This window comes from Mercenaria mercenaria, chromosome 18 (genome assembly GCF_021730395.1).
Source record: "Mercenaria mercenaria strain notata chromosome 18, MADL_Memer_1, whole genome shotgun sequence".
Taxonomy (NCBI): domain Eukaryota; kingdom Metazoa; phylum Mollusca; class Bivalvia; order Venerida; family Veneridae; genus Mercenaria; species Mercenaria mercenaria.
In genome coordinates, this window is record NC_069378.1 from 41,625,309 (window position 1) to 41,651,699 (window position 26,391).

General features: G+C 34.0%; 1 protein-coding gene across 1 annotated transcript; it reads left to right on the forward strand.

Annotated features, from left to right (window-relative positions):
- Positions 1-604: 604 nt before the first annotated feature.
- LOC128550553 (fucolectin-like) lies at positions 605-17,140 on the forward strand. The gene is made up of 4 exons (XM_053529795.1): positions 605-608; positions 3,457-3,612; positions 4,960-5,172; positions 16,911-17,140. The coding sequence occupies exons 1-4, from the start codon at positions 605-607 to the stop codon at positions 17,138-17,140; spliced, it is 603 nt and encodes a 200-aa protein (XP_053385770.1).
- The last annotated feature ends 9,251 nt before the right edge of the window (positions 17,141-26,391 follow it).

Sequence of the window (26,391 nt, forward strand, 5' to 3'; positions counted from 1 at the left end):
AATTGTACTGTTGGGTCCAGGATGTGGGTGTATGTTTACAGAGATACGAAGGAGCAGAGGCAAAAGTATCATATATGTATGAATATATGTATCTACGAATGAAGGTTCTGACCGTAACAGGCTGTGCGTGTATGTGTAAATGATCGTATAAAAAGGTGTGACTGGATGGCGCTTTTTATTTATGTCGTGGCTTTCCGTGTTTAAGGAAGATGATATCTGATTATCAGTAGTTGAGCCACCCGTCTTGAATTAAAGTATTTGCTGCAATGGGGCAGATCCGCCCATCCGAAAACGATAGAACGAAATGAGCATAAACTACAAAATTTAAACTAAGAAGTGAAAGACGTATAAAATTGAATGTGTATAATAGAGATCCAATTCATTATTTGGTCATCGACATTAAAAATTAACTGCTTAATATAGGAAATAACTACTGATCTTTTCAGATGCGAATATGCGATTTGTTGTCTCAGAAGTGTCGGTATCTATGGTTAATTGGGTTGTTTAAGGCTATTTACAGACTTAAATAATAAGTTCTATGCTATTTATAGACTGTAAATAGGCCACAAAAGTGTTAAAAGCATAATTGATATATGGGTATAAAATGGGTAATTACTCCAGCAAACATGATGACACGGTTACATGAGTTCTCCTCCATTATATTGTAACGCACCGCGTGTGGTACCTTTACTTACTTACAACTGCGAATTTAGGTCCAGGGAGAGTTATCCAGGTACTTTAAAGCGATGTTTAGTTGACTATATACCGCTATTTGTGACGCTACGTAGACGTTCAATATTGACAACATTTTAACTTCAAAACCGGTACGTATAGTCAGGTAAATAAGATATGTAAATGCATGATGCAAATTATTCAAATGGAAACAAAATCCGAGACACTGCAGCACGAAAAGAAATTGCAAGATCTGCAAATGGAGATATTAACGTACTTTGATGAGTAAATATTTGTATAATTTGGATAGAACATTATCAGTTCAAAGTACGTGGTATTTTTATGACTCGCGCTTTTTTACTTTCGAGCTAATTTTAAGAGACCCTTGCTTGAGATATGCAAGAGATATTTAAAAGTAAATGATATATGATTTTAAGAGACGTGAAATATTAGCTCACTAGCATTGCGACAAAAAAAATGATAGCGTTTTAAATAGAAACAGTATTACGGCATTAGAACTGGATGCTAAATATGCCACTATTCAGTTATGCATAACATTCTTGTATACAGTTTGATAAAACGCCTATAGTAGGTCGGCAGTGCGCGGTCAGCAGTACGCGTCGAAGTAAGCTGAAATCTCTACTTGACCTTTTCGGCGTAAATGTACATGAATGCGACCACGTACATGTATTATGTACTTCGGACAAAAGTGCAGATTGTCTCAAGACAACAATGAATAACGTATATTTGGTTAATATCCATACCAAGTCTCATAATCATGGCACAGCTGACTTTGACCGCCCTAAGAAATGGTCTTGACTGTCGCAGTTTTGAATATTGAAAGATTCTAAACAAATAAAATATTTCAAAATGATCGAATATATTTACCTCCTCTTAAGCTTGACCTCTAACTTCCACACCGCAGTTTTGTCGCCCAATGTGAAATATTTCCACCGGATATGTTTACGTTTTAACGAAATAATATTACGTTTTTACTAAATAATATGTTTTTACGAAATGATATTACATTTTTACGTAAAATATCTTGTAACTCCAATAGAAATTCCTTACTAACAGGTGAATGATCTTAATGGGAGAGGTTATTTTATGGATTAAACAATAGGTTGAATAATTTGACATGATTATACACACCATTAAAATGTTTTAATTCATTAGAGTTATGCGCAGTGATCAGTATAACTATTGTGATGTGTATTTGACGACATTTGCATGTTTTGCGGAAAGTATAAATCTTACTCCGAACTTTTATAGTAGCTTTTAGCAAAGATATCATATCATTTATCTAACGAGAAAGTACTAGGGTCGTTTTATGACAAAAATTGTATTTAACTGACAATAAGATCACAAAATATTCATAAAGATCACTATTTTACCTTTCAAATAAGAAAAAAGAAGAAAGACTCCACTATTTTTAGACGTACAATGCTTTTATGTAAGTCTTTTAAGGCATTTAGAGACGTGCCGCTTGGAACATCATGAAAACCGTATGACGTCTTTGTGCATTGCGTGTACATTTCATTTTCTAAACATTTTGCTAATACGATGTAACGTGACGCGATCCAACACCAATTGTTTCGTTACGTGAACGTCAAAGAGATTAAACTGGGTAGTGATATGACTTTTACTAATTCATTACCACAGCAGCTTTGTTGTGTGTGGGATGGGGGCGTAAAAAGTCTCCCCGTACATTTAGCCAGAGCTGTTATGCTTTAATCTTTTCATATCGTTCAGCATGACATTTATGTTGTGCTAGTGCAAAGTTATATATTCAGCTTCAACATTTTGGCAAGGTGGTTCCATTACTCCCCATTAAATAGCTTTTGGTAATGTGTAATCATCGCCTTGATATGGTAACTGCATTCCTGCATTATAATTTTATCTTTTGGTTGTTTCTGTGATATGCAGGCTCCATCACCTCAGATCCTTTCACTGATATTTTTCTGACTATTGCTTTCTCGTTCAAGGCACACATTATATTAACTAGGGACCATATGCCACTTTTCATAGATTTGAATTCTGTGTATTATTGAATATTGAAAGATTCTAAACAAATAAAATGTACACCGCCTATTAATACATCTGCGAATGTCTCTTAATTGTTATTTGACCTATGAAGTATTGCTCTAAAGTATGTGAGGAATCGGATATAGTGTCTTGAAAATCCATATGATGTGGGATAAATTTACGATCTTGCAACCATTATTATTTCTTCTGGGAAAAAAATGTTGACAATTAGATCTTACTGATCAAGCGATTCCCAAGCGCATGCCTATATTAATGTTTAATTGCACAAACTTTTTTTTCAACTTTGGGTGATTGATTTGCTTTCATGTAGATTAACAGTAAATATTCATAAGGTAACGGAAGGATTGTCTTCTAATTAGTCTGGAATCGAGTGTTACAATAAGGTGATCAAGCGTTCATTGTATTTTTGACGTTATTCACCATTTCTTCACTTTGATGATAACGTGTGATATTGTGAATTTTCTCAAATCTGCTACTCATAGTGCATATTGTGGACATAATGCTCTTTTCAAAGGCTTTGTTTGTTATAATACAAACATTTAGTTTTGGAGCAGTTGAGTTAACTGTATTAGGTAACATTATGTTTCATTGAATGTATTTGCAATATATTTTATTCAATTTCATATCGAATATAAATCAGTAATAATGTTGACTTATTACTGTGACTCTAGAGTATTTTTTTTTTTTTTTTTTTTTTGTTTTATCGTCATTTTAACCATCTATATATTTTTGTATTAGAGAATGTTGCACTTCAACAGAAATCTTACCAGACCAACATTTTCGAGGGTTTCGATGCCAGCAGAGCTGTGGATGGGGGCTTGTCATACTCCCTTTACAGTGGTTCATGCACTCACACACATAACACTGCAAATGCCTACTGGGAGGTTGATTTGGGTAGAAAATATTTCATTGACCACGTGACCATCTTCAACCGCCAGGATTGGATATGTAATTTTCTTCCATTTGTATTATTTTGCACATGTTTGCTAATCTGTGCAAGAGTGTAAACGAAAGTAAAACACTCCTCAAACACCTAGCACTGCCATAAGCGAAACATCAAGTAAACTCAAATACAAATGCATTAAAAATAAAATAACAACGTTGTGTCTAAGAACTTGCGTGTTTTCGGTCGTTAATATTATTTGACTTCGTTTTTAAAGTCAAAGAAAAAAACAGTTCTGTTCAATATCAAAACGTCTTTATATTTTTTATATTTACTTTTTCATTTTACCACTCGTTTTGCAATTGTAAAATACTCAATTGGATTAACAAATTAAAAAAAAAACATCAAAGTTTTCAATAAAACTACGACAATGTTTAGAAAACAATGGACACGATACCATTCTTGAACAATATTTTTTATTAAAAAGACATTAAAGTATCCGATCCACAAATAGGTATCATTTTGATGCCTGGTGACCCCATATTTTTTGGGTATCATTTGAAAGAGTTTTGTCTCCTGAACAAGAATCAGTGAATAATATGACCATACATGATATGTACGAATCACTAGGGTCATGTTTTGTGACTTCGAAATGGTGTATTTTTATACTGTAATACTTCGCTTTGTTTGGTTTAACGTTGCACCGACACAATTATAGGCCATATGGCGACTTCCCAGCTTTGATATGCTCCTTCGTGCATCATTTCATCATGAGCGGGCACCTTGGAAGGACCACCGACCTTCTGTAAGCTAGCTGGATGGCTTCTTCACATGAAGAATTCAGTGCCCCTAGTGAGACTCGAACCCATATCGGTGAGGGGTAAGTGATTAGAAGTAAGCGACCTTGACCACTTGGCTAAGGAGGCCCCTTACACTGTAATAACTTGATTTCTGATGAAGTATCATAGAACACTTTAATGTAAAAGATAAAACTTCTTTAGTATATTTTTGTCATGTAATTTATATTTTCTTTATTAGTAGACAATATGCTTTTAAATGATACCAAAATTTTATGAGCTAACCAGGCATCAATATTTGATATATTTTGATAGCTTTGTATATAGAACTTGCTAATATGTGGATTGGATACCTTAAGACAATCTCAAGATAATGAATGTATTTTTTTCTTATAACTTCTCATTATGATATTTAAAGTTCTGTTAGAATATTAAACATTTTCAGCAAAGATTTGTGTATAATAACTCCGGCATTACATTGTCTTGTCAAACTTTCAAATGCGATATTATGATAATACTTATTATTGTGCTTTTGATTGATATATGCTTTCTGAATTCCAGCGGATAGGTTGAGAGATGTAGAGCTATATGTCGGCCTGACGAAAAGCAATTATCAACGATATGGTTATCACAAAGGAGTTGTTGGTTCAGATTATACGTTCCAGCTAGCAGAATCCGTCATTGGACAGTGGGTTCGGATAACAAGAATTCTGTCTGTAGTTGACTACCTGACACTTTGCGAGGTTCAGGTGTTTGCATTCAATGCTGCTAAGTGTAAGTGTAACTTTCATAAACTGCAATATTAATTGTTAATTAATTAGTAAGGTTTGCAATTTATTTTGTTAATTTTACTAATTATCTTTTTTCAGTCTTTATAATAGAAAATTCCTTGATGGGTACAGAGACATTCATACAAGCTTCGACAAGGACGGCATCGACCCAACACTGCGCTTATATATGTCACAAAACAGACGGATGTGAGGATGCAAGATATCATGAAGATACGCGTATGTGTGATCTGTTGGCGTCCAATAATACGCAGGAGGCTGTAGCTGGAACAATGTTTATCCAAAAATGAATTACGTTCTAAGACTTAGAATTCCTTAAATAATGTTTGGAATGAATGCAGCAAATATGTTAGGATACGTAAGGTTGAAATAAAGCTTTGGTAAACATGTGCATTGTACTGTTTGTACCATGATGGTTATTGCACAACCGTCAACTGGTGAAATAACTGAACAGTTTACATTGTATAACTGAATTAAGATATTGGTTTTCACAAAGGGAAATATGATTCGTACTGAGCATTGCTAGCGAGACATGTCTTTAGGTGTATGTTAATGTTACGAAATTTAAAGTGCTTGTTTGGTTACATAAAACTAAAAGTAATAAAATTGTATGATTGTTAGATAGTATGCATTGATAAAATTGCAAAACCTATGTCAAAAATGTATGTGTGACTGAATAAATATGTGATGTAAAGGACCAGGAATTCATGACGCTTCAATTTTGTTCTGCATCATTTTCGTTTGTATATTTGATATATATACACGCATAATTTTTATATGCACTGTCTACTACTATACTCATTAACGTTTCAATGTTTAGTATTTGCCGTACATGTTTTAAAAAGAAATCTATGGCTTATCCATCAAATACCCCAGTCACACATACGGCGCGGATAGCTACGTCTATCCACGGAAAGAAACGTAGTAACTCGAATCGATCCGTACCTGAGCCGTACCTTAAAGTAGTAACCCGTATCAATCCGTACCAGTCCGTACGGCTCAGGTACGGATCGATACGTAGCTAAACGTAGCTATCCGCGCCGTATGTATGACTGTCGTAAAAGGTAGAGAATGACGCATTCTTTCGCTTATACAATTGTATGATCGTTAGATAGTATGTATTTATAAATTAAAATAAAAACAGATATCAATAGCGTGATTGACTGAATAGAAATATGATGTAAAATGGACAAATTGTATATGCATTGTAAACAATACTAATAAAATAGTACTGACAGCTTTAGTATCTACCGTACTTGTATTGGTTTTAAAAAGAAAACATTGTTTCTCATCTTATTGCCTATATATTAAAGAAAGAGAGTGACAAGTTCTTTTGTGATAATTTTCAAACTTATACTTAAAGAAAATGTTAAAGTTATACAAACACATCAATACACGAAGGAGCAATACATTGCTTTGCTCTGTTCTACATTTAGCTTTGCTGTAACCGTATAAGAATAGATAAAACCAATGTTTTGCAATTGTCTTGTGCTTTAGACCATCTTGTGTACTAAATATTTATGATAGATTACATAGTAGTCGTCAGCCTGACTCTCATCGCTTCATTATCATTATGGCCGTAGATCACTCGCAAGAGATTCAAAACTCAGATATTTAATGCTTTCTGTAGAAAGTCATCTGGAAAACATTCTGGCAAATTACTTTGAAAACTGCACTGAAGATTCTAAAGAGAATATTTGCAAAACCCAGAAAGCTACATGTATATAGGGAAAGCAAGCCTCGGCGTCCAGCAGCCATGTTTTACGACAATTTAAAATTTTACTAACAGATAATCATTGTGAGAAGATGGTCATCTAAGAAACATTTCAGTGAAAATATTTAGTAATCCCAACAATGGTTTAGATAAATAAGGTGATGAAAAGTATTGAGCCGCTCCAAGAGAAAACCAACATAGTGCTTCCGCGCAGTCAGGTCAAGATCTATGCTGTTCGCTATCGGTTTCTCTAAATGCAATAGGCTTTGAAAGCGAACAGCAAGGGTCCTAACCAAACTGCGCGGATGCGAAGGCTGGTCAGGATCCATGCTGGTCGCAAACGCACTATTATTGATTTTCTGAAATGTTGTGATTCAGTTATCAATTTTAGCTTTTGCGGCCATATTTTTGAGAAATCATACCTACTTTAACATTCACAAAGAATATTGTTGTTGCAATCAGCAGACAATAATATTTGCTTAATTCCAACTATATGCATAGCGGCAATACTTTTTCACATATCGAAAATATTAAAATATTAGAAAACAAAAGGAATTTTGTATGGAATTATTTAGATATAGGGACGGCAGCTTCTGACTAGAAGATTATTAAGATCCAACTGTAGTTCTATGGGCGAAAGTGACCATGTCCGTTGGTTGCCATGTTCGACAATTTAAACTATCTAGCTAGAAGTGCGCTTAGAAATTATTTGTGTAAAATTATTTCGGATTCGTGCCAGTGATTTAGGAACAGATGTTGTTTGAAGGTAATTTCAGCTGCCATTCTTTTACATATCGAAAGATCTTGATTAATCTTGGTCAAGCATCATCCAAGAAATAATTATTTTTAAGATCATACCAGAACAGTATTTGCAGACAAGAAGACCTTTTAAACATGTTTAAGCGTCAACTATTTATACAAAATCACAAAAATGTGACAACGACTACTGGCAATCATTTTTGACGAATAAGGTAAATTTGAATAAAAAGAATAGGTAAAGGTCATGAGTGTCTGTGTGAAGTTTTTTTGTTTTTTTTTTTTTTTTTAATTAGCTCTATATGTTTGTAATAAGAATATATTTTTAAGTTCCAATTATATATTTTAACGGAAAAGTAACAGCTCCCTCTGGCGACCAGTGGCACTGTTCTTTAACGAAAAATAATAAATTGATCAACACGAATAAAGGGTTATCAAAGCAACATTTGTCAAATAGTTACAAGGGATTGGTATAGGGAGAGGGGGAGATGCAGCAGTTTGACAAGACAATTTCTAAAATTTTACTACATACTATGTTTTTCATATAGGTTTTACATATATGGAACAATAATCACACTCCCCACCCCCACCCTCCCTTAGCGGGCATGTGTTTAAAAATTCATTACATTATTGCGTTAGTTGAAGAAATTGTCTTGCCTTTAATATCCGTTTTAGTACAGCAAGCAATTATCAGTTAAGATGAAAGTAGTTAAGCAATCTCAGAAAGTAGCCCTAAACAACTGAACTTCACAGAATTAATAAATATTTTACAAACTCTTTTTAAAAACAAAAAAGGATAGCTTGAAGCGTGAAAAACACAAACAGACTTAGTAATATGATATCTATACTTTGGAGCTGTGCTCAGTTGATTTCATTAGAATTAAATGATATGTTAATATTACCAGCGTACCGTTTCAACTCGGAGAGGTGATTTTCAGTTTTCTAGGATATCATTAGTACTTTTCATGATGGCACGCAAGATTAATAATTCTGTCAGATTAGGAGTATTTAACTGTTAAACTTGCACAAAACTATAAAGATTTTTTTACAGGTAAAGGAGATTTCAAACATTTTATCAACAAAATGTTGATATATTCTCAGGTTACAAACCGTCTCATCGCTTCTCGATTTCTGCTTGAACTATCGTTTTTAAGTATTAATAATAATTCATGTAGGTTACAAAGGTAACGTATTTTCTTTAACAGTGACTTTGTTAAATGCTGCGCTTTGCTTGCTTTTATCAGACTAGAGAAATAAGTTGATATTCATCTCTTAATATGCGACGAAAATGTTACTGCTAAGTAACATCCAGCAATATTTATTCAAGAGGGCGCAAGTGTTTCATGCGGATCTCTTTCCAAGATTTAAGCAACGTACGGCGAATAATTGGGTCAAAAACTAGGTCGAATCAAAGAAAAACCTTGTGTATGCAATAGAGACTGCATTTTACACCGGATCTGCATGAAATTAGATCACAATATTTGTCTGGGTCAAGTTCAAATATGGGTCATTTGGTCAAAAACTAGGTCACCCGACCAAATTAAAGAAAAAATCTTGCGTACGCAATAGGTGCATATGTATTTCAAACTGGATATTCATAAAATTTAGTCAGAATGGTTGCCATAATGAAATCTAAATCATGTTCAAATATGGGTTATCTGTGGTCAAGAACTATGCCGCCCGGTCAAATTAAAGAAACACCTTGTGTATACAATATTGACTGCATTTGACACCGGATATTCATGATATTTGATCACAAAGTTTGTCTTGATGAAGTCTAGGTCGAGTTTAAATAGGGATTAACTGGGGTCAAAAACTAGGTCATCCAAGTACAATCAAAGGAAAACATTTTGAATGCAATAGGGGCTACATTTTAGGGAGGATGCTCATGAAATTTGACCAAAATGTTTGCTTTGATGAAATCTATGTCAATTTAAATATGGGTCACGTTGGATCAAAAACTAGGTCACCCGGTCAAATCAAAGAATATCCTTGTGTTAGCAATAAAAGCTTATTTTTTCACTGGATTTTAATGAAATTTGATTAGAATATTTGTCTTGATGAAACCTAGGCCGAGTTCAAAAATGGATCATCTGGATTTAAGAACTAGAACACCCAGTAAAATTAAAAAAAACTTTATGAATGCAATAGGGGCTACATTTTAGGAAGGATGCTCATGAAATTTGATGAAAATGTTTGCTTTGATGAAATTTAGGTAAATTTCAAATATTGGTCATGTTGGGTCAAAAACAAGGTCACCAGGTCAAATCAAATAATAACCTTGTGTATGCAATAGGGGCTACATTTTAAGTGCATCTTCATGAAATTTAAGCAGAATGTTTGTCTTGAAGAAAGCTAGATCGAGTTTAAATATGGGCGAAGAACCAGGTCACATGGTCAAATCAAAGAAATACCTTGCCTATGCATATTAAGCAGAATATTTATAAAATTTGATCAAGCTGTTTTAAGGTGAGCGACCTAGGACCATTTGGCCCTCTTGTTGTATGTAAGCTGGTATCTCAGTACCCACTTATGGGAATGGATTGAAATTTAACACACTTGTTAACTGTTATGAGCTGGTAAGTATTTTGCAGCTTCGATAACCCTGTTTTGTAGTTTTACAAAATTATGTACCATCATGATTCTCGTCTGTGTTGACTAAATATCAATTCTTTGAATAGTCGAGCGTACTGTCAACAGACAACTGTTGTGTTATATCAAGGGCACATAATTCCAGAGTGTAAACAAAGTCATATAATTCACGTAATTTTTCATTTTCTTTTCGATTTTATGATGAAATGTCGATGTGTAAAGGGTTGAAACTATTTTTTTTTTATTCAAAATTATGTTTTGCACCAGTGTTCCTATTGTGTTAGTGTGTGTTTTAGTGTAAAAATTTATACTTGTGGCTTATTTCCCATCCAACCCCAATATTTAAAATGTTGGTACTTTTACGATGAAATACTGAATATCTCTCTAATATGTGTAGTGACCCCCGATTCCGCACCCCGCCACCCCCACCCACTCCTTATTTTGAAGTAATGTTTTAAGTCAGAATAAATACGGATTTTTTTTTTCAAAAATCAATGAAATTATGCAATCTTTACACTGATACAAGTACTGTTTTCATAAGGAAAAAGTGGGTGGAGTATTGATATTGTCTTTTGAAAGTAAATCCCAGTAGTATATGAAAATTATAACAATATTCATGCTGATTTCTTTATACATACAAAAATAATTGTTGGAAATACATTTTTAAAAAACTGGTAAAGACATTTTGTGTTCTGATATGTACCCCCATTTTACCAGTTTTTTTTTTTCTTCAAATTTCACTTTTGTCTGAACAGTAGGGTAGAAAATGGCCGGTAGAATGAAAAGTACTGCTTCGACCTACCTTTTTTCCTTCATATGCAGTATATACTAAAGATCTTAAAACATGCAAAGTATGAAAAAATAATTCAAAATGGGAAGGGGGCGGATAATGTGCTGGGGTAACGTATTAAAAAAGCACAATATTCTAAAACAGGGACAGTATGAATATGAGGGTGTGTGGGGTTTGGGTGGGTGAGGGGTGAGTAATGTGTGCAGGGGACATAGTATGACGGCATATTAAGATACGATATCGATAATTATACGAAACTTGCACATGTAAAAATAATGATTGCGGTTAGGTTAGAGTGTATTGGTTGGGGTGTGTTGGCTGGAATGAGTTTGGTGTGCAGATAAATTCTAGTAGACAAATATATAAACAGCAATTCTAGATTCCCCACTACCACTTCAAGGCAAATAGTCTTAAAATATATTCAAGAAACACAAAATACAAAAATAATGCAACTTATACCATTCAGTTGGTATTGCCACGGCAAAGTATGTGTGCATTTTTATTCATTTGTGATGTGTAGTTACTGCTAACTCACTGCTATGAGTCAAATGTTTACTTTGATTCAGTGTCTGAAGTAATTATAATTATCTATCAACATCACTTTGTACAATAATCAAAATTTACATGGATTTACACTTTACAAAAAAATATTCTCAAAATGTCTTTATGCCTGATAGCCACCTCCATTAAACCTTTGTTCGATATATGAAAGATTGAGATGGAGCTCTTCAAAATATAGTTGTCTGTAAAAGTCATTTTTCATAAACGGCTAACCATGTACTACATGTTTTTACTTCAACGCAATTAAGACGTTATTGTAATGTCACCAAATAACAAACGTTCTGTATATTTCCAAGTTCCCATAAGTTTTCAAATGACGGATCGGTTCTTACGGACTTATACACTTGTCTTATTGTTGTTTTCTAAGCGTCACATGGTGATATCGTACCATTATTTAGGGTTATTAAATTCTGTCTAACATTACTCCCAAAGATGTTATTGTTAGGTATAGGTGTCGATCACATTCATTAGGCTGACTACTCGGGCTATAATACTCGAACTCTAGCTGCTCAAACCTGGTGTTATGAAGCATCTGTCTGTGCGTTTCCTATTTACAAAACAGTATTAGAAAGCATTTCTTATTCTGTAATTTCAGTGATTTGGTTATATTTAAATATACTTGACTACAGACACATGTAAGAACAGAAAAATGTTGTTTTTCTAAGTATTTCGGTTTAAAATATGCTAAATTAGGACGTATTTGATAGGACCATGCACTCACAAATTTCAGATCATTAATATACCTGCCAATTCTAATCTTTTTGCATTTGTAATTTGATGTCATCATTCCACGTAATCACAAATCTGTTAAAGGAAAACGTACCATGAAAAATACGTAAATGGCGAGTTCTATTTAAAATATAGATTAAGAAATGTATCGAATTGGGCCGAATAACATGACGTTGCCTTGGTGACTAGATTTTCATTAATACTTTTAAAAAAGAAAATCATTTCTTTTGACAATAACTTAACATTTCATTATCTATATTATATAAAAGTTAATTTATCTTTTTCATGATATATGTGGATATGTGAGTACTTCCCCGGACCTTTATTCAACGTCCTCCATACTTAGATACAAATAAATAAAAGCTATTGGAAGAAAGTTTGAAAGCGTAGAAATAAAAGTAGACTCTGTTTGTTGGCGCCTGTTATTGAATATGAAATTTGCAATACCACTCACATCCCAAAACAACGGCTTATTTAAACTCTATTAAACACTCATTGAATGAACTTGATGATCCAAAAAAGACCAGAAAATATAACAACACTGCGGTTACGTTTTTGCAACTATTGCTACATGGCACTTCAAGACTTTAGTTGCGGCAGTCAGTTAAATCCATTAGGACATCCCACGGAAGCATAGAACGCGAGGAAGAAAATGATAGGAGATTAAGGAGACTGATGGTTTCGTGTACACATCTGAGGATGTCTCTAAATTTTATTTTTATATGTTTCTACTATCGTGCATGAACAGGCTCAATCAAACCAAATTTGCAACATTTTCATTTCTGTCGTGTTGGACGACCTGTGGGTTTAAACTTTTCTTTTTTGACTCAAATATGCAACAGCTTTTGCGTCCCCTTACACCGGCTCAAGTACAACTCTATCGTACAAATATAGAATGGACCTCATAATCACAAAGGGTCCGAAAATATACCAACTATCAATTCAAAGTGGTGGCCAAGATAAAATGTTACCTCTTGTTTTTCAATATTATCAGTTTAATTGAAATGTTGGACAAATATGACAACTGTATATCACGCGCATGATAACTGTCAGTGTTTACACAATAATCGCAACAGGCAATAGTTGGTAATATCAGTATTTATTCTATTTTACAGCATAGTTATGTAGATGCGTGCGTGCGTGCGTGCGTGCGTGCGCGCGCATGCGTGAGAGAAAGCTTATCTGTAGGCGCCATCGGTAACCCATATGGGCGACTCCTTAAGAAGACTGCTGGTTATTTTAGTAGGATGCTGGTGCAAAATACCGAAAAGAATTCAATTCACGGAACACTTATCCAAATGGTAGTAAAATATAGTTAGAGAAACACGGGCTTGAATTCACGGCCCCTTGTTTCTTAGCAAGACAGTGTTACCACTGAACAACCACGTCCGCTCCAATCGCAGGGACGCGAGTTCGATCCCCGGGCGGGGCGTATGTTCTCCGTGACGATTTGTTAAAAGAGATTGTGTCTGACATCATTCGTCATCCACTTCTGGTAATTGATGTGGAGAAGATGGCTGTTTCTTGCGGAGAACAGGTTTTTACTGGTACAGAATCCAGGAACACTGGTTAGGTCAATTGCCCGCCGTTACATGACTGAAGTTGGCAGTTACTTGCGGAGAACAGGTTTGTACTGGTTGAAAAACGGCGATAAACCCAAAACAAACAAACAAACCAACTTTATGATATCGCTATATTGCGTAAGCCGTATAAATAGCTTTTCCAATATTTCAAAAATAGCCAAAAGTGTTATCTATGTGCACATAGAGTATTAAAGTCCAAATGTTCTAAAATATGTCCTTATGATTGGTTTGGTTTGGTTTGTTTTGGGTTTAACGCCGTTTTTCAACCAGTACAAACCTGTTCTCCGCAAGTAACTGCCAACTTCCCCACATGAATCAGAGGTGGAGGACTAATGATATCAGACACAATGTCGTTCATCAAATAGTCACGGAGAACATACGCCCCGCCCGAGGATCGAACTCGCGACTCCGAGATCCGTAGACCAATGCTCTTACCTATTGAGCTAAGCGGGCGGTCTATGAATCGCCACAATTAGATATACAGTGCTTCTTGGTATAGACGATAGCTAACAAATTTCAGAATTCTTCCAAGTGTAAGAAAATAAATAATAGTTTCTTGCTGTTTACCAGAAAAAAAGTGCCTAAGAAGTATTATTTTCAATACATTCAACTTTAAATGAAAATTCATGTGTTTTTCTCCCCTTGCCTCTCTGATTTAGTATGTACAAGAACATTTTTTTAGTAATTTCTTAAAAAAACAACGTCTATACAAACTTCCCAAGATCGTTCTGCTATTAATCAGAATTATAATGTGTACTCGAGATATTTCAAAAAAAAAACATTCAGCTTTTTTTTAAATTTATACATAATACTGAATTAATCCGTTCAGGATAACTTGTATTTTATTAGATGACATGTGAAAATAACACAGGAAGAAAACATTTAAAACTAATGCCATGATGTCTGTCTGCAAGCTAGCAAAAAATGAGATAAAAATTATACAATAATTTAAATATGAATGTACAAATTATTAAACCCGATATACCCTAACATACGGCATGATAAACGCTGCTGAAACACGCTCTTCTGATTAGACCACGGCAAAAAGAAATAATTACTTTCAATATAAATAAATTATATGATATAGCATTGTTACTGTTTGCTGTAGTATAACATGGTATAAGTCAATGCAGAAAATTTCTATTACTTTCAGCAGAATCTATGGTCAACTAAGATCAGTTTGTATTTCCAGAATTAGCTTGATATATCTCTTGAGCCAGGGCTACCTAACTGCCAGGGCAAATCTTCAGCTCGACGACAAGCTATTTTAGTAAAAGCTATGCATTAGGTATCTTTAAAGATCGCTCTTCACGTATGATGTTATGTACTATGTTTGAATACTATGTGTTCTATTTTTATCGCATATCTCGTATATCAGGTCATCTTTGGAAAACACCGATTATCTCCATATAAGGCAGAATCCCATGTTAATACCGATAAGCTTGCTGATAATTTATATATCTAAATATTCGAGGGCCTCGTCAGAGTCACGTCTTATTTGTGGAGGCCACCATCTTCAAAAAGTTTACCTTGCGTATGAACAGGTAAAGTAAATTTTCTTTCATATTGTTTTAAACATTTTAAGGTTAATATATGAATAACAATCGACTAAATCGTGTTTTATTTTGATTTTTTTCTCATAGGCGCATGCCACTTAAAATAACATGCGGATTTTTTCTGTATTTTAAGTGATATAAGCCAAATGGTATACGACGTACAGCAAAACAGATTTGTTAAGAAAGAAGTATATATGTAGAGGGCGGTGGAATTTTGTAATGATTTACTGAAATCATACAAACAGGTGCTTGTAAATTGTATGTATCATGTGATATCGTTAACCAGTGCCGTATGCATTGTGTATTATTGTCACGGATCCCTACCAACTGTGATCCTTACCAACTAATGAGTGTATTGTATACTGTCACTGACTTCGCACCTTGATGTTATTAACCAAGTATTTTCTGAGAGTTACCAGTATTTCCCGAAAATCTCTGTATTTCCCATCATCCTGGGAAATACCAGTATTTCCCGCTTTAACATTATGTAAACCGTGTCTCACTCACATATTTACAATAGACAAAATACCACGACCCAATTTATTTTCCTGTTTGAAATTAGTTTAGTATCAGTAGAAAATTCTGCTGATGCTAAAGTAGGAACCATCACTGATTCTTTAAGTTTCTATTTAGATATGTCTTGTACCCCCTTTCTCTAAAACATTACTTTGCGAATGTTTTATAAGTATCATATTCCAAAACGTTTTAATATTTTAATGAGAAAATGTGTCTTTTTAGATATTTAGATATTTGCGTAAGGTCTTGCATATAATGCAATGTCTTAACATGAACTTGATCTCAGATTTTGGAAATAGATTTTAGTTTTGCGTGCTTTGTTAGCAGTTAAAACACGCTTTTAGTTCAGATGCACAGTAATCTAATCACTTCAGTAAAACACGTTTTTCTTTAGTTCAGACGCGTAATTATCTAATCACGAAGGCCGAAGTGGTTACATTACAACGCATCTGAACTAAAAACCGTGTTCTATTTGCCAACCAATCATGCAAAACTAAAATCTATTTCCCAAATCTGAGATCAAGTTCATGTAAAGACATCTGAACTAAAAACCAACAAAGCATGCGCAACTAAAATATATTTAAGTATACATACACAGTTAAATGAATTCTACGACCACTGTTATTTCATAAACCATTTTAAATGTTACATATCTTATACTGTACAAGTTATAGTAACAATAAGAAATAAATTACTTGTATTATTTGTTAAACATTTTATTTAATATTTAAAAATCAAAACAGGCCAAGTTACAAGGGAAGGGTACAATCACCGAAATTTAATCTTTCTCAGGAGTTCATATCGACGTCAGAGTAAGCAAAAAAAAAGTATAAAAAATGAAATATGTAGAATGATTTTTCATGCCTTTTGACATTTGAACTTTCTGTTATCTTTTATAATGAAACGTTAACAATTTATTTATTGCAGCCAAACTATCGAGAGAGAGTAAAGGGTATACCAATACTAAAGTCACGCAGAGGGACACTAACCATATTGATAGTACATCTAACGATGACAGTAAAATTTCTAGCAGTTGTGTTCATTGTGCGGAACAGATAAGGGTTGAAAAAGTGTCTCAGCTACAAAGTGGGCAACATATAGCAGTTCAGGGAAGAAATTCCTTGCATATGATGAAAAGGAGAAGAGAAAAGAAATGATTTACAAGCATCATGCTATAGTGGTAGACATAATAAGAAGAAATGAGGGAAGCCAACAAATTGAAGTTAACCTTGTACATATGTACAGCCCAAACGAGAATGAAAAGATTAAACTGTGTCAGACCAATTCCTCTTTTGACCTGTGAGCACTTTGCTACATGGTGTGTTGTTGGCAAAGATGAAGACTATAACATGAAGCAATGGTGGAAAACGTTATATCGGGGTGTTTTGGACATCGGTAACAGTTTCCAAGTTGCAGAACTGGTACCACGTGTTGGTGTATGTCTTAATTACATACTCGGTCCTGATAGTAGGGTAGCAAACTATTTTATCAAGCTGTTCAAAAAACCATATGAACTAGTTCACCACCTGAGAAATACTTTACCAGACTTGTTTTCAGGTTTAGATAATGTTAATCGAAATATACGTCTTCACACCTATATTCTTTATTGCGTGGTCGTTAATGTTTACTATGCATTGAAATACTATTTGAATGAGATATGCAAGTCATGTGTCATTGTAAACGGCTGTGAGCTATGGTACAAGCTTGCAATGTTTTGTGGTACTTCTAGTCTTACACCTTTCATGGAAAGTGGATGTGTTTCTTTTAAAAAAGTTCTTAAACTGTTTTTCCTACTTGTGCTCCTCTTCAAATTTAAAAGTGATAAACCATTTATCAAAGATTTAGTATCGCCTTATAGATGCAACAGAAATGCAATAGCTAGTCTGAAAGACCTACACAAGGGAGATATAGTCTCACTGATATATTGTGGTCTTCCGCATGTCGTCCTCATAACGGAAATTCGAACTGAGCAAAATGACAAACATTGTACGGTTCGGGCCATTCATTACGCATTGAATAATATCTTGACAAGAGATAGAGAGATTCGTGAGGATGTCTTTCACGTTAACCTGCATTCTTACCTATATTTTTCCTACTACTTAAAGAAGCATGATTGTAAACATCTTAAAACGTATTCGCCCGAGGAAACAGTAGATCGCGCAAGAAAACGAATCGGTGAAAAAAAATGGCATTGGACTAGAAACCGGTCTGATCACCTTTGTTTTTGGGCTAAAGTGAACGAACAACAGATCGATGAAGATGATCAAATTCTGATGCAGGACATTAACAGTCAAACAGACTCAAAAAACTTAAGTTCTTGGCTTATTAGAGAAAAAGATGTTGTTTTCAAAAGCGATATCGAGATAGGAGATTACGTGAAAGTGAAAGTGAAAGGCCTAGAAGAAGAAGGGTTTGTTGCCGTTATCGATGGGGACGACAGAGAATTTGTATTGAAAATCTTTACAGTTAAAGAGACAATTGAGTTAAGGAAACACTGGGTCAAACTAAACACTGACACTATTTCAGTGTTTTGTTACCATCCTTCATTATGTCACTCAAAACCAGAACGTGTATTCCGTGCTAGCTCAGTGACAGAGGAGGTTCTTACAACTGAACAATTTAAGAAGTTAGTTATTTCATTAGATACTTCCGGGTACCGAACTGAAAATAGTACGAACGCGTTGCTTTACCACAGAACTTGCCATCTCCTAGAAAAGGGAATGATATGCTGGAAAACTTTCAAAGCATTCATGAAGCTTTTGTCGGTCTTGATTTCCAGTATAGACATAAACATATCACTACCAAATGCAAGGTCAGAGAATACGTAGTATTTGAATGCACATTCAATATTAACGACATGGACAAACTTAACATATTTATTTAGATAAATGTACTAGACTAAGTATAATGATGCAAGTACTGCAATACAATGTCCTTTGTTAGTATGAAGTTGAAGGCAGACCTCGATCTGTTAAGAGATGATGCAGTTGGTAACTAAGTCATAGTGTTTCTCTATCAACAATATTATCTGTTCAATGTTACAAATTATGCCAATATATACTAGTGGTAGGCAGTACTACGTTTTAAATTAAAGACATTTGATTTTGTTGATTGCCTCATTTGACTGCTATAGCAACGAACATTTTGTTTTTACTTTTATAAAGATGGATCGTCGCAACAAAATATAACGCAAATGCTTAAATACAAGATTGTCATAAATTACATTCATTACTGTACTTTGCATTTATGTTGTTGTTTTTGTTACTTGTTGTAATTGCCTGTACAAAGTAAAAACAACTAGATGCTTACATCAAATAAAGTGCATTTTCATGGGCTATTTTGAATATTTTTGACAGTTTTAAGTTGGTACTTCTGCTATTTTATCGGGTTTCACATTTATAATAGAATTTAATCAAACTCTAGACATACCTTTGGTCATGTCTACCTAATCTAAAACAAAAAGAAAATTGATTGGTCACCATATTAGATTTCGCTTAAATCAAATTACAAGGAGGTGGGGTGTGGCGGGCATTTAACGCAGGTACGAAATACTCTTTCAGTGTTTGTGCAGATTTGTTTGTTTGTTTTGGGTTTAACGCCGTTTTAAAACAGCATTTCAGTCATGTAACGGCGGGCAGTTAACCTAACCAGTGTTCCTGGATTCTATACCAGTACAAACCTGTTCTTCGCAAGTAACTGCCAGCTTCCCCACATGAATCAGAGGTGGATGACTAATGATTTCAGACACAATGTCTTTTATCAAATAGTCACGGAGAACATGCGCCCCGCCCGAGATCACGGTCCCGCGATCCGTACACCAACGTTCTTACCTACTGAGCTAAGCGAGCGGCTCTTGATTGAACAAATGACTTACAGATACATCAAATTATCAAACGGCAGATTTTTTAATAAGCGGATTTTAAGGTGTTTCTGAAGCATTTTGATGTCATAACACGATGAAAGTTTTCGCCTTTCTCCGAACAAAACCTATAGTTTACGAATACGGATGTACGGTGTGATACGGTACGGGATAAGAAACAGCTGTGACTCAATGCAGAGTTGGAGCGCTGTATAAATAACAGACTCCAGTATATGTCGGATTGAAGCAATTTGAGCTAAAAGTACTTTAAATGTATATATTTTGTAACCATGGTGATACTTACCCTAACCTTTAGTCAGTATATTATACATATTATACATTAAATGCATGCGAACATATAATAAGTTGAGAATTTTTGCCATATGCGACATTAGATAATCATCTCCGGGCATGCGCAGAAGACCACCCCAACTCTACAGTGAGCTACATCGATAAGAAACACAACCGACCCGTCCGAAAAAAAAGGTAGCGATCGCCTTTAACTTGAATATTGACCGTTCATGGACATAAACTAGCATCAATTTGATATGTGTGCGTTCCTTTTTCGATGAGCTTTATTGTGGAAAAATTGTTTATGTGTTTAAGTCCGAATATTTTATACAATTTGTATAAAGGGGATGGGGTAATTACAAACGTTGATAAAAAGTCATAAAAGATAAATTTCTAGTAAATATTTCATAATGTTTTTTTTTTTTTTTGTTATGTTTATCTTTTAATGGAATCATGAAAAATGTCAAATAATGTTGCGTGATTATGTGATTAATCACCTTTAATAACATTTACAAGAAAGTCCTTTGAGTAATCTGACTAAAGTACATCTCCTATTACTATACGCATAGGATATGAGAACGACCTATTCATGGCCTCGTTCTGACTTACAACATTTTGCAAATCTTCCTGTAGCCTTGACTTTTGATATTTACAATTCTATTATTTCTTTAATGTGTCAGATAGCCGGTTAGCTCAGTCGGTAGACCACTTGCTTTGTAAGCAAGGGGTCCCGGGTTCGAGCCCTGGAATGACTGCACATGTTTCTTACTTACTTGACATTCGAACAAGACGTCTGATTGGTTTAAATAGATATAGCAATACTGGAAATCCAAAATATACAGAAGACGTATGTGAATGGGGCGTTCTCAGATCTTCGTTTAGAAGATCAAGTACTTAAGTCAAATTGGTCCTTCGAACTATCACACAAAAAACTACTCTTTGAATCTGACCTCGTACATTCGATATTTAATACAAAGGCCATTTGTTTAATATGAAACCACATATGAATCATTTTTTTCAAAGGGTTAGTATACGGAATGGTTGTGCCTTCTTGCCATAATGGCTCACCTAGACTCATAATTGCCCGAAGGCTTTGACCCGAAGGTCATTATAAAAGCCATTATGAAACTGTGTGGTGTGTGTTATTATGTGTTAAGGCACAACCAACCGTTTACTGACCTTTCTATTATATACCTTCGCTTCATATTCATCTTGGTATTTTCAAATTACATATTTTTTCTACAAACTTATAGGGTGTAAGCATAATTTGTATTGATTTTTCTATCTAGAAGGTCATCAATATTTGACAATCGTTCTGAAAATGATTCAGTACCCTTTCACGCGCCATAATGACGTTGTTACATGACGTCAACGTCAGAACGCGCTGACGTTCTGGTTATCCGGAACCATTATGATTATGGCATGTGAGGCGCTCTACGCCATTATGAATTTTATTAACTGAGGCCTAATGACCATTTTAAACGTTTTTTTTTATTTCCAGTTTTAGTATAGTTTATAATAAAGAAAAATATCAAAGCTTTCATTACGGGGATACAATGCAGATAACAAAACAATTTGGAGTTAATTCATATCTATTGCAAATGCTATGACAAAGTTAAAAGTGATAAAAGTCAACGTTAAAACTAGTGCCGTTAAATAATACAATTTGTATTAACATTTAGCTAACACTATTAAACATTTCAAGATATTGCTATTAAATAAACGTAACAATTACAAGGACCTGAAAATTAAAATGATTACAACAATTTATTGCAGAGATATCTGTGCTCAATTATTATTCATACCTCTTATCACACAACAAAACACATTTTACTGATAAAAAGAACAGAATATGTAAATTAAATCAATCTACAACCAATGAACCCCCTTTTATTCATTTCGCTATTAAAAATGTGGTAATAAAACATAAAAAGGAATATTTACTTCAGATCGACCAGATTCTCAATAATAGCCGTTGGCATATTTTGAATTATGCATGAATTTACATCATTTTGATAGAGTCAGATTAAAAAGATATAAATAGAGGAAGATTAAAATACAGCCTTATGAAGATTTCTCAACTTTATTTGGAAGTAAATTATATTCCAATTTGTTGAAGCCGTTTTTAAAGCAGTAAATACTAAACATGTATTATACGGACATAATAAACATAATTATTATATGCAACGCTATAAACGGTAATGAAACAGAACAGTATTAGTATTACAGGTACTAGAATTCATTTTGTTAATTAACGCAATAAATTAAAATTGCTCATCATCTTAGAATTTTCAAAATCAAAAAAAAGCACAAAATGTTTCATACGAATTCTTTATATATTAGTACATATTTCTATGTATTTTTTTAAGAAACTTTTCTACTATTTCTTCTGCATTTCTTTGCCACAGCAAAAACTGTATAGTATGTGAAATAGTTTTTACATGTTGTGTGAATGTAGCTAAGTTTTCACTCCTGTACCTATATGATTCTCTATAAATCTGAGATGTATCTAACTCATTCATATAATTGTAATGTTTGTACAATTTGAGCCATAAAAGTAATGTGTTTTCATTTTTACTGACAGTATTAAATATATGTGACCTTTCTATGATATGTGAAAAATATATAGAGTGATTTAGTGCCATGTGCATGAGGTCGAAACTTAGGGAATTAAATGTCTGCCTTATGAACTTGTCAGTAAGATTTCTCCTCCAAAATTGTACAAAATACGTATAATATAGCTCAGTACAGTTTACCATACCCCATTGGTATTTTTCAATAATTTTGAGATACTGTTTTGCATAATCCTGGTTTTTAAACACCTTTACGGATAACGTATTATCTTCCATTTCAACCAAAATTAGTTTCTTCAACGACGTTCGAAGAAAGTCACAAATACGATTCTGTTGATCAAGACTGTTAATAAAAGATGCATACTGCTTGATAAGAAGTGTGTAAGGATGTTGCGCCAGCATAGTTTGAATATACATTTTAGCATTGTACAAAAGGAAAGTATTATTTCCGAATGTGTGTAAAAATTTTCTTTCAAAGTTTGACCAAACATCTAGCTCCGTTAAAACAGACATCCCCCATTTTATTTTATTCATTTTTCGTTTCACTATTTTAGTTCTGGAAATACTATAGAATTTACTGGCGCATTTATACATTTTAGTTATCATGTATATACTGGTGGGTACTGTCCTAAAATATTTCATAAGACACTTGATTTGATTTCTTTTTTTAACAGAAAAGATAAATTTATATTGTAACTTGAATAAGAAGTAAGTTTCAGCTCGTTTATTCGGTGGAATGAATGATAGTCCATACTTTGTCATGAAATAAGTATCAGATTTACCATGCAAGACTTTAAAAAGATATAAAGGCGTGAAATCATCGGTATTTTTGCATTTAAGAATACTAGATCCCCAATACTTGACAACTAATGCTATGCTTTTCCGAAAACCTTCAAACGCAAATCTATGAATAAGCGAAAATTGTCTCCTTTTCGGAAAACAAATTTGCTCTTTCCTCAGATCAGTATGATACACTTTGATCAATGCAGATATCAATACGTCCGTAATATTTCTGTTATCATGTGTGAAATATTCAAATTTTGAACCCACATACCTCTTAAGTAGCACTATATCAATGTTCATCGACATTTCAGAATATCCTCTATCTGGATCAATGTTTCTTAAAAACTTGTTATGTTGTATAAATGTCAATTTAAAAAGCCCGGCATTCGTAATAATGCTGTACACAAAATATGTGTCATTTTGCCGGTAATCTAATGAATTAAGTGGCATGTATAACAGTTTATCCTTTTCCATTTCACTGCTAACACCTGCTTTTAAAAGGTGTTCAACTAAATGGGGACTGCCTCCTTGTATAGCACATTCCAACACATTAAAACCCATGGCATCATAACAATTGCTCATTAAAACTGATAGGCGACTTGGAAAAAGAAGTTCCAGTATTATGTCATGCATTATGTCTAAATGCAAACTAGATAACATTTTTGTAATTTTAAGATATTCTAGTGCTCTTTTATGCAGGTTGCATTTATGTATAATTTCATCGCAAGTCATACAAATAATTGGCATTTTAAATATATCCGGCTTCAACTGATGGATTATACTTTGTACTAATAATGTATAGTAACTCAATGTTAAAAGTCCATATTGATCTTTTTTAACAATAACAGTTGAAATATCGAAATGGTCATATTTGCATTTTGTCAAAAAGTGAAGCATAGCATGTAGACACTGCTTTTGTATCAATCTTTCAAATACCATTTGAACGCAAGAATCAGGATTCTTGAATTCTATTGATAGAAATATTGTATATTCCTTAGGTCCCATATGGTTAAGAGGTGAATTTAACGTATTTAAAGAACTGTAATTGAAAAATAAATCTCTATATACATGAAAATTTGAAACCATTTCTAATTGATCAATGCTATATAGTAATGGTTTCTTACCGTTGATTTCTTTTTCATTTAAAAGGGCTACTGATGTTTCTGGGTATTTGGAATATATATGTGAAACAACATGAAAATGCCCTTTAGCAATGGCAATATGTAAAATGTTTCTGTTCCTGATGTCTGTATATTGTAAATCCTTTTTATCTGTCAACAGCATTGAAAATATTGCAGCAGTATCCCTTTCCATTGTTTCAATATCTTTAGCTAATTCCGTATTAACGTCTTTACTGATAGCAAGCATTAACATAGACTTTCTTAAGGACGCAGATATACCGACGTATTCTTTTTGCTTAAGAAACAGTACCTGGAAAGTAGACACGGATGTACATGAAATTGCTGAATGCAAAGGCATCGACCCATTTCGACACTTCAAAACGTTAACATTCTCGCCTAAAATTTCATTTAAATATGTCAACATTTTCAGGCTGTTATGACAAGCTGCTTTATAGATGGCATAGCATCCTCCACTATCCTTTCTATTCCAACTTGATTCCAAACTATATGACTTAAGCAATGTTGCGAACCAAACATGATCAAATTTGGCTGCAATATGTAATATTTGAAGACCTCTCTCACAAAAGTAAGTTCTCAGTTTTTCTATTTCATTTCTATGCAGTTTTAGAGAATCGTTTAAATAAAAAACATTCCCACATGTTTCATTTCCTTGTAGAACTCCAATACTGGCAAAATATTCAATGATAGATTTGTATCCATATTGTAATGCTGCAATGACGGGAGTTCTACCACCCCTATCAAAGCAGCTAGCAGCATTTATCAACTGACCTGCTAACAGCTTTACGACCTCCGATTTATTCTCCCGTACAGCAACATGCAAGGCCGATTCGCAAGTAATGTTATTCCAGTCGTCAAAGAGAACATATTCATATTTGTTGATGTCATTGCCAATAATTTGCCCTTGTACACGTAATTTGTTTTCAGGAATCCAGTGTAGATAATTTTCACATCGACGACATCCATCGGTTACATTGCTTTTGACTAAAAAATTTTGTAAATCTATATCACCCATGGCTGCCCCATAGTACATACACTGCCAGTCTAACATGAAAGGATAACTTTCCTGGATAAGTTTTACAACTTCCAAGTGTCCTCTCTTACAAGCTAAATGAATCGGTAAAAGATTTGCTGCATTCAGTTTTCTCATGGGATAATCAAACATTTTTCCGTCATTTGCAATTATATAATGAACCAGCTTATTGTGTCCATTTTGAGCAGCGATATCTAACACGCCATATCCCCAAAGCTTGTATTCAAATGAAACTTGAAAAGCACGATCAAAGTCTATAACACAACTAAATGAATCAGTTCTGAATGATATATTTGCACCTCGTTTAAGTAAAGCCTCAAACGTATGTATATGACCCAAAGAAGCGGCTATAAAAAGAGCTGTGAAATTATTTTTATCCCTTTGATCAACCTCCCTGAAATGTGAAGCTAGGATGTCTGTACTTATATAGTCATCTACTCTCGAAGCTAGACTTATCAAGGGATATTGGTCATAGCGTATGTAATCAATCTCCATTTTCGAAAGATTCAAAAACTTATGGCGAAGACCGAAATCAGTAGAATGACTCACGTGAATGGCTAGATCTACGACATCGAACTTGTAATCATTCCTTTCTATTTTTTCGAATATCTGTAATGCATGTAGTCTGTGGCCATTTGCTATGTTAATTGAAAAATCTTCATTAGTCGAATTCATCAGCCATTTTTGCAAGGAAAAATGTTTGAGAAAGATTCCGTTGCCAGTGTTTTGA

Bases quoted from the DNA above. Each gene is read 5' to 3' on its own strand.
- LOC128550553 (XM_053529795.1), top strand. The intron at 3,613-4,959 runs GTAGAAAATATT...TCTGAATTCCAG, and splicing joins CTACTGGGAGGTTGATTTGG to CGGATAGGTTGAGAGATGTA. The intron at 5,173-16,910 runs GTAAGTGTAACT...TATTTATTGCAG, and splicing joins TGCATTCAATGCTGCTAAGT to CCAAACTATCGAGAGAGAGT.